The sequence below is a fragment of the Schizosaccharomyces octosporus genome, assembly GCF_000150505.1.
Source record: "Schizosaccharomyces octosporus yFS286 unplaced genomic scaffold supercont6.1, whole genome shotgun sequence".
Lineage (NCBI taxonomy): Eukaryota > Fungi > Ascomycota > Schizosaccharomycetes > Schizosaccharomycetales > Schizosaccharomycetaceae > Schizosaccharomyces > Schizosaccharomyces octosporus.
Window position 1 is genome coordinate 4,037,974 of NW_013185619.1, and position 17,455 is coordinate 4,055,428.

Here is a 17,455-nt window from a genome sequence, read left to right on the forward strand (position 1 = left end):
GAGTGTTCCCAAGACCTTCAATATGCAAAAGCAAAAATCCTTTCATTGATCATCATGGGGTTTACACTTGCAGCTGTGCCAGTTCATCATTAATACTCGCTTATACCAAAAAAGAGTTTTTCAATTGGCTGTTTCATCCTTTTTAATCTTAGCAAGTTTTGGTCCTATTACTAGGAGGTTAATTCATTGAGATGGACAAACAACAACAGTTAACTATAGTAGGTTTCAATCCATTTTAGTTTTAGAGGTTTCCAAGTTGCCAATTCATCAATTCATTCATGACTATATTTCCTTTTTCTTTTTTTTTTGTTTATTTCTTTTTCCGTATGAGTATTAAATTCGCCTATGGAAATCAACATAAATTATAACGAGAAATTTTTTTTTTTTTAAAAACAAACAAACAAACAAACAAACATGTATCCTTCTGTATACTACATTGAGTAAGCTGAAGAAAACAAACTTAGTACGCTCTCATGAAGCAAGAGTCTTTAAGTGCTTCTCAATACAGTTCAAAAGTGAAACAAGCATTTTATGCAATAATACAACAAAGCTTTTCCAATTTGGATTTCTTTTTCTTCTTTGGAACTTGGCTAGTTGTCTTTGGAGGTTGTTGCTTGGCCGGTAAATTCTGAGAAACTGGCGTTGGTTCAGGAGGTGTTGAATTTTTAGATCCAGAATCTGCAGCAATTTCATCTTGTTCTTGTTTTTGAGGGCGTACAGACCTCTGGCGGAGTGAACTATCGTAGTCAGAAACGATAGAAACATCTTCTTGAGGTGGAGGATCCGAATTCAACTTTGGGGTAGAGCGGAACGGAGAAGCTTTTGATGACTGGGGAGTTTCACTTGCACGAGGAGCAGGTGAGTTTATGATCTCGGTACGGGAGGAAGGAGTGTAGGTATTCGGTGCAGAAACATCTTTCTGATGATTTCTGTCTAAATCATCATCAACACTGCTTAAATGAAGTTTAAAAAATAAGTCACTATTGTTTGGCAGAGGTTGGAAGGAATTGACAGAATGCGATAGAGCATCTGATGAAGCAGTGCTAGCATTGTCGGCATGATGAGAGGACATCTCATAAGTATTTGGAGTATGCGTACCTAAATCTGTAGGCTGATTCTCTTGTTTCTTTGAAGACGGTGAAGTAGGATTAGAAGGCAATGGTGGCATAGGAGACTCCGAAGGGTTGCGTTTATTGATGGTTCGAGCAGGCGAATAAGTAGCAGCAGATTTCATGGCTTCATATTCTTCGGATTGGGATGGGGAAGGTGCTGGGACAGAATAAGGTCTGGATTTTGATGAGTCGGCTGGCAGTGCGGTCGGTTGCTGCAATGGCCAAGCAGCATGTTTATTATTGATATTCGGTATGGTAATATCTCTAGGAGGATTTTCCAAATGTGAAACAGCACGCATTGTATTTTTTGAAAGTTGAGCTATAGACCGTTCTAACCTTTCCATGGTGAAATTCAGTCTGGAATCTAGAGTAGACGTATCTAATAATGCCGGAGAAGCACTTTTGATCCTGCTGGCATATCGCTGACGATTTTGAAGTTGGGAAAGTTCTAAATAGCGTCTTCTTGTTTCAGAACCGACGTCAAATGCTCGGTATTTAGAATTGAGACTCGTGGCAGGGACTGCAAAGATATCATCAGGAGAGCTGGAATCTCGACCGTTCTGATTTTTTGGTAAAAACGGAAACTTCTTTTTTTGGTGCAATGAAGGCGAGTTCAAATCGATGGCTTCTTTGTCTGAAGAATTTAAGGAATGTAAAGGTACTGAAACCGCGCTAGGGCCGGATGAAGTAAAAGGTCTTCTTATGGTAGTAAACGGTTTCAAGGAGAGATCAGTTCGCTCATTTGTGATGGATGCATCAGAAACGTTTGGAAAAATCTCTGTTTTCATTACAAGGCCATCATCGTCAATAACATTAGTAGCTTCATCAACATCCGAAACTTCATCGAACGGAAGAGCAGTTGTTGTTTTTGGTCTTGAATCTTGAAAACTCTAAACGATTGGATGCATATTCATGGGTCCTTTTGTAAAATGGACCCATGAGACATCAATAGTTAGTCTTGAAATTAAAATTATATACAAACATTGAATATATAAAGCAACATAGATGCATAAATATACACTTCATATATCCAAAATGAAGGTTTCACTTACATCTTGAAAGTCTGATCTCCAAAACGAAGGGATCGAAGAATCCGCTGCTAAAACAGACATATAAAAAACGAATGTAAGTTAAATATTTTTATAAGATGCAACCTTAACGAAAAAACGCGATACTTGAAGCTTTTCTATTTCTATATGGTTCTCTGAAAAAAGCGCGTCTCAGCTGGGGTGAGGTGTTTAGAATATTGACAAACTCAACAAAGGAAAACACTAAAAATGAAACAAGAACTTCGCTATTTTAAAAGCAAAGTTAAGAGGATGTAGCTAAATAAATTTACTAAGTCGCGTTTTTATTGCAAGCAAACTTCACTGAACGGTTTTCTGAAAACAAAGCGATAATAGGACGCCTTTGATTTCAATCCAAGAGTTATGAGTCTAGTACAACGTTAGATATTTCAAAAGTATCAAATAAAAAAAAGAAATGAAATGAAACGCGTTAATGAAGTCTTACGTTTGATGAGAATTCAAAGTCTTCTCAACCTACCTCCAAATAAAAATGAAGAGAAAAAAAGCCATAGGGAAATAAACGACTTGACGAGCATTATTAAAAAAAGGAAGAAATTACTATTACGCGTCCATGCTCGAATTAATTAATGTATCAATCTGAAACTTAGCTTTTTTAAACAAACGAAAACTGATCGAGATATACATAAAAGTTTCTGTTTAACATTCAATCGTTCATAAGAAGGATAAACGAAAATATATAAAGGATAGTATAAGCTAGTTATTTTACACGATAGAAAACGCCCAAGTAGCGGGACGAGACATTTGCTTCTTGCTTGAATGTCTCTTCCAACGGGTTTTACTAAGCAACAATTCAAAAATTATAGCTATCTCCTAACAACTAATGAGTATACAATTGCTGAATTCGTTCATCGCCTTGTTTTGGTACCCCAAGAGTGACTGACCATAGAATTAACCAAACTTTCGTTAGAAGACATATTCGGCATCGTTCCTTGTCCTAAGTATTAGAATTACGAAGTAAAGAAAGAAACATAAGGACTTCAGCGTCTCTGTACGTAGTAAAGTGTCTATAGCAAGGATTTAATATCGTTTGATCAATTACCTTGGTAATAAAGCCTTTGCACAAAGATGAACTTGTATCTTTTGGGATTTAATGTCTTGGAAAAGCGTTACTTGGTCTCTTTTGTTGTAGTTTCTGTCACTGTTCTACTAGGAATAGTCATTCGAAAAAAGATCCAAAAGACTGAAGAAACTATCGTAGTCAAGTACCGAGACGAGCAATTAAAGTTTGTTTTTCGACAACCAAGACTTTCCGAGGTCTCCTATTCAAATTTTCTTCATCGTGTTTGCAATGCCTTTGGGGTTGTTCCCGAAAAGGTCTACTTGGAAGTCGATGGAAAAGAGCTTCAAGATGCTTCTCTTGTTAAACAAAACATTAAAGATGGTTCTGTAGTATATTTGAAGCCCCATCCTCTTAGTCCTGCCTCACAGCAAATTGAAGATTACAGAGCAGACTTGGAGAAGAATGTTCTTCCACTCGTGCAACAGTACTGTTCCTCCCCTCCTTCTAATGCTCAAGAGATTGAAGACGTACATGTTCGCCTTACAGAGACTATACTCGGTAAAATGATACGTCTTGATGCTATTGATGTTCAGGATGAGCCTGATACACGTTTAAAGCGAAAAGAAACTGTTCGATGGACACAAGGATTTTTCCAGCAACTTGACGTAACAAAATCTAATGCTTTAAAAGGTTTGAAATAGCGTTCTTTGAATCGAATACATCCTCATTTATTGAATAATATGCTCACAAAAATTAACAGCTTTTCTGTTGTTTTTTCGTCTCAATCCTACTCTTTTTGACGTAGCTTGCTTTTAAATTTTGAATAATTTCATAACAGTTTTATTTAAACTTTCATATGCTATTATCATCTTCCAAACAAGGTATGTTTACTAAAGTACTTTCCTTCTACACCGTAATTTGACTTTACAATCTGAGATCAAGCTCTCTAAATGGAAACCCAGGTTTATCCTTTGCTCTTTACCATTATTGAATTCTTTCCTTTTTCTCTGTAAAAGACCTAATATTAACCTAATGGTAAGAATAAAATGAAACAAGAAGAATTAACGGAGAGTAGACCGCCATATTCAATTTTCAAAGTCTGTTGTCAGTGCTCTTGTTGACCGTATGTACTTGTACCTACATCCACAGACAATTTCCAGCTTTATTTGATAAGAGAAAAGAAGGGTATGCTATTATTTGGTTTAGATAAAAAAATTTTGGTTCTGACCGTTGAAAGTGTAACTACCGTATTTTGGAAGTGTGCGAGAATTGGTGAGCGTGCTAGTCCCGTAAGTACTTTTCATTCTTGGAATTGTTTCTTATCATAGCAGTATATTTCTCTTTTCTGTGTTTTCATGGCCGTACGATTAATGCTTGGTTCCAGTTGAACGACCCTCTAGAAATTCTCCTTCATTTAGAGACAGCAGTAGAGAAACAGAAACCAACCGCCTGATGTTTATGATCGAAAATTATGACCATCTTTCTCTTTGTACCACTATACCTACATTTGTGTGAATTCGTAAAAGCGTTTTCCTTTTGAAACACCTACATGGATAGTAGTCATTTCAAAGAATGCGTTGTAAGATATGGATGGATTATTTCTAGATATCCCCTTAATTATCCTTTTATGATTTTCTTCTTTTGCTTTATACCTTTATCACTTTCTCAAAGATATTTAATTACTTTGATTACCGATAGTCAAAGTTTTAGACGCTGCTTACAGAAGAAAATATTTAATCCTGTGATGGAACTTGAAATCTGAATGATTTTTTTGCAAAAGGGAGCATGAAAAGCGTGGTTTTTGTACAAATGAATATGATTACACTGATACTTTACAATTTTCTTCTGTTCTCTTCTCTTTTCTTTTTCTTTTTCTTTTTTTTATTCCATGCAAGGACTAAACATAGTTCATATCTGGAGTTTAAAGTCGATGAACAGCCTACTCAATCTAAACCGGGTGTAATTTTCATAGCATATAAACAAAGAAATGTAAATGTTGTAAAGCGGCTTATAACCAAAGTCATTTCTCGGCGCGCTTCTTTGGTTTCCTCAATTTTGACGATTAAATCATAATTTCAATTTGAAGCAAAAAACAAACACGATATGTCTCAGTTGCTACTCTTTTGCAGTGCATAGCATCTTAGTTAAATCAACAACTATTCTCAGAACTATAGTCAAAAACACAAAGGTTAAATGGACAGATAAACATATAAATAGTTATTTCAGTGGGAAATATGCTAAGCGTATATGTTACTTCAGAATAAACAAAGAAAAAAAATAGGTAAAACTGGATCTATGATTATCTTATTCGGCTTGTGCAAGTCTGCAAAAAGCCTAACACTTTGTTAAGACCAAAAGCGGCATTAAGGGTCCAGTAATTAGATTGTTCAGTCACTGCTATACAATAAAGGCAGAGATAAAAGTCATCAAATATTTGAGGAAATACTGAAACGAAGAGAAGGTTCAGGAAAGAAGTTTTATATTCATACATCTATGGGAAAGCGTGATAAATAAATAATGATCCTAGAAGGACGTAATCATACTTGCATACAACAAACAATATTTAAATGTTTGTACTCGATAAGGGGCTATAGGCCATTGCAAATAATTATCAGAGACTCATACGAAGGGATATCTCAGCTTAAAATAAAAGTCAATCAACCCATCATAGTATACAGAAAGAAGAACGGGTTCAGTATTTTCTTTTTATTTCAAGGTTATCGTTTCAAGTGGGCACCCGCCCCACTATATAGCGACTTCCAAAGAAATGCTTCAGAAAGTAAAATTTCAATATCACTAACAGTCCAGCTGTCAGTAGGGATTGATTGTAAAAACATTAGTATATCTTGAAATTCCATTTGCTGTAATCCTATGGACCATTTGACCAAAAAGGCAGCGCAAACATACAAATGAAATTCTGAAAATCCTTGCGTTCCTTCAGCCAAATATGTATCCCACATACGAATAATGTTTGTAATACTTAGCTCACGCATCAAAAGACAATTCATCCAACGAAAACTGAACTGCATAAAGTCGACACCCTCTGCCTGGAGATGTGCAACAAGAGGTTCATCTATTCGCTGCGTAAGTTCACGAAGATTATTAATTTGCCGATGAATTCCTGGTTGAGCATGAATATAATTGTCTTGAATTCCATCTAATAGTTTGGAAAGACACCAGTAAGAATCGGCTTCTATATTGTTGAGTGTAGGTTCATCAAGAAGAGAGACGTCATAAGTCATTGGTTCATTATCATTAGCATATTCGGAAAGGAAAACTTGAAAAAATGGAGTTACAAGATCACTTATACCTTGAACGTAACCGCTAGCAGGGTGTCGTGAGGCCCAAACATAAAGTATACGTTCAAGGATTCTTTGAGTCACCGGATTTTGATAAAGGGGTATAAAAGGATTTGTACGAGGAACATCGAGGACAATCTGACGCCAAATACTCTGGTCAAGAACAGAGAGATCCGACCCATTACGAAAATTAGCATCCTTCGCGCTTAGATACTCGTCTCGCTTTCTTTGTAAAGTTGAATCCCGTCGAGAGGCATTGCACGGCAGGTAACCTAACAAATACTTCCAAACAATAGGTCGTAACTGAGCGGGTATACCGTTCCACGCCAAAGTTCTCAAAGCATTTAAATCAACTACTGGAGCATCTAAAATTCGCACGAACTTTTTTATTCGAGAAATATGTGCATTTGCCTCTGCAATTTCCACTTCTGCTGAACGCGGCGTAGATTGATTAGAAGAAACTCTGCTAAATGGAGGCATCGTCCTGGAATACGTAGGGTCTTGACCTCCTCTGGGAAAAACGCTCCAACCAGAAGACGTGGGTGTGGACGCTCTGTTCGACTTACAAAGTGATTTTGGAGTCATCACATTCGACAAACCCCACGCATCGTCTGTTTGAGAAAGATACTTGGCAAACTTGGATGAAACTCGCTTTCCAATACCACCCTCCATAGAAGTACTAGATCGAGCGGTGGGCGCATGAAGAGGAGGACTTGACTTCGTTTCTGTAGCTGATCGTGAAGAGGGCGAGGCAACTGGACTAGACATATTACTTCCATGAGGAGAGCTTCCACTCAGTTCGGTTTTAATCGGATGAACCTTTGTAGGTGAATTCTTAATGTGCTTTTGATGGTTGTTGAGCTTTCGATCAATACCCCCAACGGAATCAGATGACGAGCTAATAGTCCCGTTAAAAAGTCCAGATAGCGCCCGCAAAGTAGACGATTTTTTTGACTGAGATTCCATGTCAATAACTATATTCCTATTTGATAAATAATCTAGGTGTAGCGATATAGACCCCAAAATGACAGGCACTTGGGTTAAACCGGCTAGGATTAGGAGGTAATAATAATACTTAGAAAAAAAATATATATAGGCGAGCAAAAGTAAAAAGAAAATGGAAGGATATCAACGCAAAAATTATAGATTCTCCATAAGATACGAAAGGGAAATCCCTATGAAGAATTAAATCAAGAAAAGAGCGTTAACCTTGGTTGATGGCAACGAAAGATTTGCAAAATTTCTTTTTTTATTGTAGGAAAAAAAAGAAAAATCTTCGTATCTCGGTCAGTTATTATGAACGTCAACTTTTGCCCTGTAACGACTCATGCAATTCGAACTATACGGTTATTTATAGACAAAATATAGTTTCTTTTATTTGAATGTAACTTTTTCTTCTTAGAAATCAAGAAACCTCAATAGGTTTCAACGGATTCCTAAAAACAGCAGATTAAATGTTTTAGGTAGTATTCACGTTGTATGTGGTATAATGAAAAGTAAAGCATATAAACAAAGGAACATTTGTTGGGTAGAAGAAAACTCTGTACCATTCAGGCTAAAAGAAAAAGGCTCTGCATTTATTTTGCTTTTAAATTGCCAATCATGTACTTATTTTAGACATTTAACCTCGTATCCTAGAAGTCAGTTAATGGTTCCTAACTGCCCACACAAAAAGAAAAGGAAAAAGAAAAGTAAGGAAAAAACAAGGAAAAGGAATATTAGTTTATGTCTTGAAGAAGAGCTTGGGCTGAAGTTGTTCAACTGTATTTGCATTTTGATTTAAACTGCTGCAAGTCAATCAGCATTGAAATAGCGGTTCATAAACGAATAGTTAGTTAAATATTCATTTTCTTTTAGTTTTTGATTTATAGACTAATTTAAAAACTCTCTATTCTGTCGCTCAATGTACCATCAAGCACTCGATGGTAAGTAACTATGATGACACTAGGAAAAGGATAAAGGTCGATAGTCAAGGATGGTTTTTCTTTTTCAATATGAATACTATCAATGTGTATGCAAAGAGAAAAAACATAGGTAAGCTTGTCTCGTCTAACACTCGCAGTCATCTGTGAGAAGAGTTCATCGAAATATCCCGCCATTCAAGCTAGTCCAAGCGTATGGCATCAAAAGCAACTGAATAGTCAAGCAACCCTTTGTTTCATTAATATTCTTCTTATGTTTTCATAGACAATGCATCAATCCCTTCCCAATGGAAATCTCAGTCCTTAGCAGACTAGTCCATAGTTAATCGAAAAATGTCCATTTACCTTTAGTATTTAAATAATAAAAGGAAGCTATTTCGTTTTTTCGAATATATAGAAAAAGGAGGTAAATCCCTATGCGTTTGTAAGTGAGCAGATCAGGTTAGAAATGGAATTTTTTAAAAAAGGAAAGAAGTAATCAAACACTTACTCTTTTGAATGAAAATTGACAGTGTTCTCTTCTTTACGAAAACATTTCGTTGTCATATCATTTGAAGTTATCTTCCACAATACCTTCTTTCAGTTGGGAAAGCCTCGCTTCCTTTGAAAATTTACGCGTTTTTCTTGGGAACATTGATCAATTCTTGTTAGAAAAGTTAATTTTTAAGGAGTCTTAAGTTCTTTACATTCGTTGAGGTTTTAATTTAACCATACTAGTCATTTTGCTTTCATATTAGCAAACTTGAAATATGGCTTCCCACAATGAAAAATCATATGTAACAGAAGAACAAAAATCTCAAAATCTTTCCTCTAAGCCTGAGATGTCTGAAAGTCACGAGTCAATGGAAAAGTTCATCACTCAAGGAAACATGGCTTACGCACAGAAAGACTACGAGTCAGCAGTGGAAAAATATAGTCAGGCATTGATTGAATCCGAGAATACACATGGTTCCGATAGCCTTGAAAATCGGAATATCTTATGGTTGTACGGAAGGGCACTTTTCCAAGTTGCAGTAGCAAACAGCCAAGTATTAGGAAATGTCGTAGACCCAGCAGATGGGGCAGAAGATGACGAAGATGAAGAGAAGCAAGCAGAACCCATTGGCTCTTTTTCTTTCACTGGCCAAAAAATAGAGAACCGTTATGCTGCTCCTACAAATATTGAAAATGTAGGAGGTTCTACTTCTTCACAAGGTAAAAAGGAAGAGGGACAAGAAGGACAAGAACAAGATGAGGGTGAAGATGAAGATGAAGATGACTTTAATGTTGCCTGGGAAGTATTAGATTTAACTCGCGTAATGCAAACCAAAGCTATCGAAGAACACCCAGAGTCATCAGATGAGAAGTTACGTCTTGCAGATGTTTTAGATTTACTTGGTGAATTATCATTGGAAATTGAGAACTTTGCACAAGCTGCTGAGGACTTGCAATCTGCTCTTCATTGGAAGGAGCAGGTCTACAAAGAAGGAAATACTTTGCTTACTGAGGCCCATTATAAATTAGCCTTAGCTTTAGAATTTGCAAATCCAAGCGATCCATCCACAAAGGATCGTGCTCGCGAGCACGTTGAAACGGCAGCTAATATTTTACGAGATATCCTTGAAAATCGAAAGATAAAAGAACAAGAAACGAAAGGAAAAAAACGAGAAGGTATTAAAGAAGGTGCTGGCTCAACAATTGAGGATTTGCAAGAAATGTTGGGTGAGCTGGAGCAGAAAGCTCATGATCTAAAACACGGCGGACCGTCTTTAGAAGAAGCTGTGGCTTCAAAGATGCACGAGTCTTCTCTTCTTTCTGGAAAAGATGGAAATTTGGCATCCGCCGTGGCTAACGCATTACAGAATGCAAACGATTTGGGAGGACTCATTAAACGCAAGCGTCCCCAGCAGGAATCTCAAGCCACGCAACAAGAGGATCAAAATAAAAAATCAAAATCAGAACCGGAATTCAATGAACAAAAGGTTCCAAAATAAGCTACGAAACATTGCCGAACATGAACCCCCTGCTTTACAACCTTCTCTACAAAATTTTTGCGCTACAGTCAAGTTTATATCCAGGTTTGAATAAAGTAAATATTGTTTCTATGAATAATTAACGATATATATCAATGTCTTTTCGCCCGCTTCCATTCTAAGCTTGTAATTTATACAGTTTGTTGTATATTATACAAAGATTTCACTTATCATATTACATGTAAGAAATTATTCTTCCTTTACAGAAGGATTATGTTCTATGGACTTTCCAAGATTCATTTTAGTTTAACGAAATTTTACCTGTACTGTATTTTATTTAGGGATATTTTACGTGAGTTCGTTAATTTATTACTACAGACAATTTTAGGAACATAACCACAGCCAACAACTCGAGAGAGTATTTGATTATTCTATTTTATTTTACTTAGTTTGATAGTCAATTCGCCGAATCTCATTTAAAGTATAGAGAATGGCGTTTAGAAATCCCATGTATCAATTGTCCAATGTGGATGACATAGACAGCGAAGTTTTGAATTCGAGATTTTTATCAGAAACCAAGGATGATGGATTTTCCCGCCGGCGTACCACATTAGCTGTGTGTGCTACGAAGAAAGACCTTTACTTGTACGGCACGACCCCAGCAGGAGGGGCGGAATGGTGTTCCTGAGGTGCTTGAACGCACAAGACCTCGGATAGCTCACAAGCGTCAGAGGCGTCGTCATGTTCCGCGTTGGATTAGTGACAGTTTTCGAACGTGTTTGCCCAGCCCATCCGGCAAATGGAAGGAACAGACGGCAAATGAAGGGGAGGGTCGTGTCAAGAGTTCTTGGCTTGCAGCTTGTGATGAACGAATTGGTATTGCTGAGCCAACGAATTACTGGCACGGAATTGTTCGGACAGAAGATGATAGCTCCAAAACGCTGTATCTGATACCGGAGACTTGGGAGGATGTTCACTTAAAAGAAGGGTAATGTTGAAAGAATTTGGAAATATAGCTACTAACATGTGCTTAGATTTGTTGCTATCATTGATTTAGCAGCTGAGCGTTTGCAGTGCTCAAAACTTATTCTTTTTGTGGATAAAAATTTGTCCGCCTTATGTATGTTTCCTTTACCTTCCTACTTCTCATGAATGCTAACCATCTTTAGCGTATCTTGTTAAAAGTCTACATTGGGTGGGTTTTGAACCTGTTCCTCACTTAGATTGCGTTGATCATGTGCTTTTTGGAATGGAACTTTAGTACTTATATAACTCGATATTTTTGGCAGCATGGTTGGACTTTGTTTAAAACCATGCCAACCCGAAAATTAAAGATTATCTTCTTTCCCCTCTCATAATATTTCAATTCGTGTAGTTTATGACGCCGAATATGTTGTTCTAACATTCAATTATTTTTTCCATGAAATCCCCAAGGACACTTTTGACTCAAGATATGTATTCTGGCTTATTGTCTTCGGTGTCTTTATTTTCTATGAAGGTTATATTCCTTACTAATTGTTATGTATACCGTTTCTAATACGTTACCGCTCTTTTAGATTTTGTTTTTTTTTTCCAATATTGTTTACATGTCGGTTAATATCATTTGTTAATTACTAGTAGTTATATAATTTCGTTTTTCTATCACCTCGTTTAATATGTTAATGTTGTTTCTTGTTTGTCTCATTTCCAAAAACGTAAATTATTATTCGTTATATAAGTTTAAATATTAGTTGTAACAAAAAAAAAAAACATAATTTAGATATCATGATACGTTACTCGTGAAGTAGGCGTTCCTAGCTTCTTTCATAATTTCACCTTCTTTGTCTTTGTTGGTTCTGGTTGTGTGCATTAAAAATGTTGAAAAAACAGGACGATGGTCTGAACAGCGAACATCAACTGACATATAAGCTGTCCTTACGATCTAAATGTATGTGTCAGTTTGTTTCTCTTCAACTTCACGGTGACTTACATTCTTCGTCGACAAAATTCTATCAGTCCAGGATGGAACACGCTGCTTTTCCCTAAAAGTGTTAGTCTAATTTCCTATAATATAATATTCCTTCCATATTTGTGCACAAACTTACGATGTGTCATAGTCATTTGTGTTGTAATCGAATTTGTATGTCGGTTGAAATGTAAGCTGACTTTCAACGAGATTCATAAATACACGATTTTCATTCATCTCTTTCCGTAACTGGTCGTATGAGTATAACTTACTCAAATCACCAACTTCAATCAGTTTACGAGCTTCGTCATTGTCTGCATCAATGCGATAATTAAAATCACCTAGCCAAATGATATTGCTAAATTCTCAGAGTTAGTTAATTTATTTTAATAAAAAAATAAGATACCTGTGATCATAAATCTTCATGCCAGACGCAAATACTAATCCGTCCACAATTGATGCATATTCCATATTTCGTTCGTTAATATTGTTAGTCTTTGGAGCAAAGTGAGAAGATATAAAACAAATATCTGTATCAAAAAAGTTTAACTCAATAGCTACTGCTCCTTTATTTGCCGCAAATCCTCCAAATCCTGTTTTACGGGTAGCTTTCGAAACCTTGGAGATGGCATTTAGTCGGTCTTCCCGAACGATAATCGTAAGAAAAACACCCGTCAGTTGAGCAGAGCTAATCAAAACATAATTTGTATTCGGATGATACGAATTCAGTGTTTGTAAAATTCTTTCCTCCCAAAGTTTCATTTTCTGTGAGCTCGTATTCACGATGTGACCAATGGTTAAGTTGACGAGTTCTTGAATACCTACAACATATAAATCATATGTTGGTGTTTGATTACCATAAGGTAAAAGCCAATATTCAAATTCTTCTGTAGAAGGGAGTTTACCGTTTGTATTGAATGTTGTGGAGTAAATTGAACATTCATTGTGGGTAACATATTCATCATGGCGTTGTTGCAAAACACCTTGAACATAAGAAGATACTGAGTTAGCAATTAAAACAGACTTTTGTCCTTCGAAGGCACCAAGTAAGTATAGTATAGTATTTTGAGTCTCTTCATCTGGGAACCTACCAAGATACATGCGTCCAAAAGTCTTAGTTAAATCGCTTAAGGATCCAGATAATGATGAATATCCTTTCCGAGAAATGCTTGACCCAATGGACCCTACTCCAGTTACCAACTTGGCAATTGCATCCCCGTTGTTAGACCAAAGATGGCCATGTATGTCACGAATACCGTCAGAAAGTTCCGCATTTACAGAGTTGAACAAATTTTCCAACATTGTTTCTGAAATTTTCCACTGAGCGAGGTTGGTTCGTCCAAGGCAATCAATATCGTTAGTGCGAATTACGCCATTCTGAACGGAAGAGGAAGTATTTAATTCAACATTTTGAAGAGAAAATGACATATCCTTGATTGTTTCCTGCACAAAATTCATAAAAGTAGCCTCATAGTTCGAATTGTTCTCATCCAACGAAGAATGAAATTGCTTTGTAACAACAGGAAAAGGAAGTAAAATCAGATGATGTTTGTAAGCTTCTTTTAACGGTCCCTCAACTTTACCATCATCCAAAAGATCCAAAACATATATTTCCTTGTACGCTCTTTGCAACTTCATGAAGTGCCGATTACATGGGCCTTGGCTTGCTTTCTCAGAAGTTGTAAACGAAACGTTCATCCCATACCAAGATGAATATTCTTGTTCCCAAAAACACGGGACAGTCCCGCGGACCTGTAAAAAACTAGCAAGCTTCTTTTCCGCTTGAACGACAAATTCAGTCTCTACGAATAATGAACAAGAAGCGTCATCATCCAAACCAGACGGCGGATACATTTGCTGAGATCCATAGCTACTGAGTTTTGATATAACGGCCATTGCGAACACGCCATTATCGTAGGATTCAACATAACCTCTGAAGCAACGTAATAATAATGACGGTAGTTTTTCACCAATCTTAGTTTCATCAAAATGTGTAGTGAATTCTCGAATCATAAATTGATTCCAACAATAAATATCCCAAGACGAAGTCGGCGTGTTTGGTTCTAGTTTGGTAAAACAGCAAATATCGGGAGATGCATAGAAAGAGCCATCCGTAAGTAATTCGCTTAAATTAGCTAAAGGATGATATTCAGCTAATTTTGAAGATTCTCTTATCCCTTGGTCATTTGAGGTTGAATTGGAAATGTTTTGAACTAAGGAAGAGTAATGTTGCGTTGCGTCCGGATTAAGACCAACGAAACCATTGTCCCAGAGATCACGATCTAAAGAAACGAAATCAACCGATTGTATTTGATAAGTTGGCTCTTTTGTTCCCATCTGGAGCGTCAGCTTCGCTGATCGAACAATACAGATGAAAACGCTTCCATTACCGTCTCCAAAAGAGTGACAGAAAGCTCCTAGTATACCAATAACTGGTCTTCCTCCGTTCAAAGGCTCAAAACCTGGTAATTCTCCAAATTCTTTATGGGAAACAACATTCAAAGTAATCAACGCTTCCGAAGAACCATTGAGTGGTTTCTGTAATATAGCTACCCAGCCATTATTAACAAAAGCTAGTGCTCTTTCCTGTTTTCTTATGAAGCAAAACATCGCAGGAATCGAAAAAGCAGTTTTCCTGATTCCTGCGTTGAGTAAGGTTAAAGATTACAATACTAGGCCAGTTTACAAGAGTTCAATCCCAAGTTCCAAAAACTTCATAAATTTTCCTGATATTGAATATTTACATTAAAGAAGCAATACAAAATTCTTATTTTGGGTTTAACTTGTTTGTAGTAGCCTGTTCTGTAGTATTCATAATTCATAAATGAAGGAAACGCGTTAAAACAATACGCAAAAAAAACTATTTGTAATTTATTAATTTTTCAAATGAAGGAATAGAGTTGAACATCACCCTGAAACAAAAAGAAATTCCCTAACCGAAACGGAAATACTATACAGTGTTCATGAAAACAAATTCATCAAAAGCAAGGCGTTTGGAACAGTTAAGCAGTTACGCATTTTCAGGAAAACGATTTCTAAACCTTATTTGCAAAAGTTTAGAAGATGAAGGAGAGTTTAGTACGAGGGAGTATAAGACGGGATACTGGTGATGAACGAACGAGGATTCTAACTGCAAACCCTTTTTGTCAAGCAACGCTGTCGTCCAGGCGGCATCAGATCCGATCAAAGTTTTGTTCGTAATTATTGCACTCAGAGGAGCAGGTTCGTCTTCTGATCCGCTGCAACATAGAAGTTGCCATTCAACAGAGGCATCTCGAGGTAATTCTTTCACAAGAGCAATTGCAAGAGGACATTCTATGTTTTTCAGTTCTGCAAAGTCAGACCAGATCTTATTTATTAAAGAAGCATCCCTCGAGTCTTTAATGTAAGCCAAACAAGTAACATAATGGCTAGCTTTCATTGCAGTAGCGATACGCTCAGCATGCTGGAGTGACAAAACGGCCTCTAAAACCGTGTCTTGAGGCTGCAAATCCATAATAGAAGGCATTAATCCTATTTGTCCCGAAATGAACGTGACCCCATGAATTGAATTGGATTGTGAATAAGGACCTATATTTGCAGGAGCCCAATAGCTCTGGCCTTGAATATGAAGGGTTCTCTTTTCCGCAGGGTCCGCTGCAATACAAGAAAGAGTAATTTGATGGTCATTGCTCATGGAGGAAGCGATACAAGAACGACTTGGTGGATTGATAAAGTTAAAGTATTTTTGGTAAACCTCATTTAAGCTTGGAAAAAGGCTCATAGAGGAGACCGTGATAATAATGAAGCAAACATCTTTAGTAGTGTAGGAATGTTCAGCTAGAAGACCTATTTTATATGTCAGTTAGTACTATACTTTTTTGGCATGCACATACCTTCTAATTTTTTAAAAAGACTATCCGCCTCTTCCGTAAAGGAGTTAAATTTTCTACTTTCTGGAATAACATTTCCCATAACAAGAAAAGGACCCTTTTTCTGTTTAAAGATATGCTCTCGGATTGGAATAGGAACAGGTTGAACAGGTTCTTCTTCATAGTCATCATATTCTTCGTAATCATTCAATAACTTTTCATAGATTGACTGGAAATAGTCTTCTAAAAGATTTTCCTTAGGGACCAAAGGTGTGCTTAATGGGACAGGTTTCCAATCAGGCTTTTCCTCCACATGAGCTAGTGCTTTTAAGTAACAAACTTCTCCAGAAGAGTGCTCCACTATATGGGTGTCTGACAAAACGATTTTCTTTTGGAATAACGGACAGTCCAAGACCAATGTTTCGTATTCGCCGCCCTCACCACATGGATGCAAATCAAACTTATTTTTTAAAGACAAGAGTTTTTGCTGCATTTCTCCTAAACTGTGGTTCAAATCTTTTCTGGTTAATCCAATAGCGGCGACCTTTATCAAAACTGCTTGTAAACCAGATTGGATCATGTCGTTCAATAATTTAGTTTGCTCCATTTGCCATAGATACGAAAGGCTAATAAGACCTAGACGTTTACATACATGTTCAACGCGAGTTCTTTGATAAGTAGACAAAATAGCTCCTGTAGAGACGGCTTCCAAGTCAGGATGACATTCGAGCACGCGCTTCAACAGGCGATATAAATCTTCCGTTTCATCATTGATAATGTAAGTATAGTCTAGATTCTGATCAATACTACTACCTCGAATTTCTTCTCTGTACAAAGGCAAATTTAAACACTCAGCATACAAAGGAATTATATCGTGACCCACGCATTGATACATAAACGAATCAATCTCATCTAAAAAGAAATTAATATAAAATTCGGTTTCAGGTATCAAACAGAGCTATTACCTTTTCCTCCTGCAGGGTATAGATTTCCCAATGCTATAACTTCGTGTCCTAGAGACACACAATGCATTAAATTATAGCAGCTATCTTTTCCGCCGCTAATTAGACCTACTACTTTCATTATTATTCATGAACTAACTGTTCCAGTGGTCTTGTTTTGTTTCTTTTCCTTGTACTAAGCAAATTCCATACTCTACTTCAATGATGGATACTGTAGTCTGTTCAACGTCACAATATAGAATGTAAACAAAGCAATTTTGTTTGATAAAAATGAAAAAATAGGAGTAATGGCCTCAAGTTTTCATATTCACAATTTATAATAAC

The 17,455-nt window shown here is 36.7% G+C and overlaps 8 protein-coding genes across 8 annotated transcripts; 4 read left to right on the top strand and 4 right to left on the bottom strand.

Moving 5' to 3' along the window:
• Positions 1-529: 529 nt before the first annotated feature.
• SOCG_04398 (Tea1 anchoring protein Mod5) lies at positions 530-2,224 on the bottom strand (the record flags this gene model as incomplete). The annotated part of the gene is made up of 2 exons (XM_013162144.1): positions 530-2,002; positions 2,165-2,224. 2 exons carry the CDS (start codon positions 2,222-2,224, stop codon positions 530-532), a joined length of 1,533 nt encoding a protein of 510 aa, XP_013017598.1.
• An 884-nt stretch (positions 2,225-3,108) lies between these two features.
• Positions 3,109-4,033, top strand: SOCG_04399 (BAG family molecular chaperone regulator Bag102). The gene has a single exon (XM_013162145.1). The coding sequence runs from the start codon at positions 3,266-3,268 to the stop codon at positions 3,899-3,901; it is 636 nt and encodes a 211-aa protein (XP_013017599.1). The 5' UTR covers positions 3,109-3,265; the 3' UTR covers positions 3,902-4,033.
• SOCG_05345 (uncharacterized protein) lies at positions 3,968-5,911 on the top strand. The gene is made up of 4 exons (XM_013162407.1): positions 3,968-4,235; positions 4,276-4,385; positions 4,438-4,489; positions 4,532-5,911. The coding sequence occupies exons 1-4, from the start codon at positions 4,233-4,235 to the stop codon at positions 4,586-4,588; spliced, it is 222 nt and encodes a 73-aa protein (XP_013017861.1). The 5' UTR covers positions 3,968-4,232; the 3' UTR covers positions 4,589-5,911.
• On the bottom strand, positions 5,429-8,069 carry SOCG_04400 (GTPase activating protein Gyp1). The gene has a single exon (XM_013162146.1). It carries the CDS (start codon positions 7,463-7,465, stop codon positions 5,918-5,920), a length of 1,548 nt encoding a protein of 515 aa, XP_013017600.1. The 5' UTR covers positions 7,466-8,069; the 3' UTR covers positions 5,429-5,917.
• A 769-nt stretch (positions 8,070-8,838) lies between these two features.
• On the top strand, positions 8,839-10,544 carry SOCG_04401 (NASP family CENP-A chaperone). The gene has a single exon (XM_013162147.1). It carries the CDS (start codon positions 9,171-9,173, stop codon positions 10,392-10,394), a length of 1,224 nt encoding a protein of 407 aa, XP_013017601.1. The 5' UTR covers positions 8,839-9,170; the 3' UTR covers positions 10,395-10,544.
• A 319-nt stretch (positions 10,545-10,863) lies between these two features.
• On the top strand, positions 10,864-11,634 carry SOCG_04402 (ornithine decarboxylase antizyme; the record flags this gene model as incomplete). Its single annotated transcript, XM_013162148.1, has 4 exons — positions 10,864-10,989; positions 11,039-11,361; positions 11,408-11,493; positions 11,543-11,634. 4 exons carry the CDS (start codon positions 10,864-10,866, stop codon positions 11,632-11,634), a joined length of 627 nt encoding a protein of 208 aa, XP_013017602.1.
• A 409-nt stretch (positions 11,635-12,043) lies between these two features.
• On the bottom strand, positions 12,044-15,132 carry SOCG_04403 (inositol-polyphosphate 5-phosphatase). Its single transcript, XM_013162149.1, has 4 exons — positions 12,725-15,132; positions 12,458-12,676; positions 12,343-12,394; positions 12,044-12,294 (listed from the first exon to the last, which is right to left on the bottom strand). The coding sequence occupies exons 1-4, from the start codon at positions 14,926-14,928 to the stop codon at positions 12,136-12,138; spliced, it is 2,634 nt and encodes an 877-aa protein (XP_013017603.1). The 5' UTR covers positions 14,929-15,132; the 3' UTR covers positions 12,044-12,135.
• On the bottom strand, positions 15,070-17,435 carry SOCG_04404 (endoribonuclease). The gene is made up of 3 exons (XM_013162150.1): positions 17,135-17,435; positions 16,194-17,081; positions 15,070-16,146 (listed from the first exon to the last, which is right to left on the bottom strand). The coding sequence occupies exons 1-3, from the start codon at positions 17,250-17,252 to the stop codon at positions 15,329-15,331; spliced, it is 1,824 nt and encodes a 607-aa protein (XP_013017604.1). The 5' UTR covers positions 17,253-17,435; the 3' UTR covers positions 15,070-15,328.
• Positions 17,436-17,455: the final 20 nt, after the last annotated feature.

Bases quoted from the DNA above. Each gene is read 5' to 3' on its own strand.
- SOCG_05345 (XM_013162407.1), top strand. The intron at 4,386-4,437 runs GTATGCTATTAT...GACCGTTGAAAG, and splicing joins TTTGATAAGAGAAAAGAAGG to TGTAACTACCGTATTTTGGA. The intron at 4,490-4,531 runs GTAAGTACTTTT...TTATCATAGCAG, and splicing joins TTGGTGAGCGTGCTAGTCCC to TATATTTCTCTTTTCTGTGT.
- SOCG_04404 (XM_013162150.1), bottom strand. From the start codon at position 17,252: ATGAAAGTAGTAGGTCTAATTAGCGGCGGAAAAGATAGCTGCTATAAT. The intron at 17,082-17,134 runs GTAATAGCTCTG...ATTTCTTTTTAG, and splicing joins ATACCCTGCAGGAGGAAAAG to ATGAGATTGATTCGTTTATG. The intron at 16,147-16,193 runs GTATGTGCATGC...CATATAAAATAG, and splicing joins TCTTTTTAAAAAATTAGAAG to GTCTTCTAGCTGAACATTCC.
- SOCG_04400 (XM_013162146.1), bottom strand. From the start codon at position 7,465: ATGGAATCTCAGTCAAAAAAATCGTCTACTTTGCGGGCGCTATCTGGA.
- SOCG_04403 (XM_013162149.1), bottom strand. From the start codon at position 14,928: ATGTTTTGCTTCATAAGAAAACAGGAAAGAGCACTAGCTTTTGTTAAT. The intron at 12,677-12,724 runs GTATCTTATTTT...CTGAGAATTTAG, and splicing joins ATGAAGATTTATGATCACAG to CAATATCATTTGGCTAGGTG. The intron at 12,295-12,342 runs GTAAGTCACCGT...ACATACATTTAG, and splicing joins GAATTTTGTCGACGAAGAAT to ATCGTAAGGACAGCTTATAT.
- SOCG_04399 (XM_013162145.1), top strand. From the start codon at position 3,266: ATGAACTTGTATCTTTTGGGATTTAATGTCTTGGAAAAGCGTTACTTG.
- SOCG_04401 (XM_013162147.1), top strand. From the start codon at position 9,171: ATGGCTTCCCACAATGAAAAATCATATGTAACAGAAGAACAAAAATCT.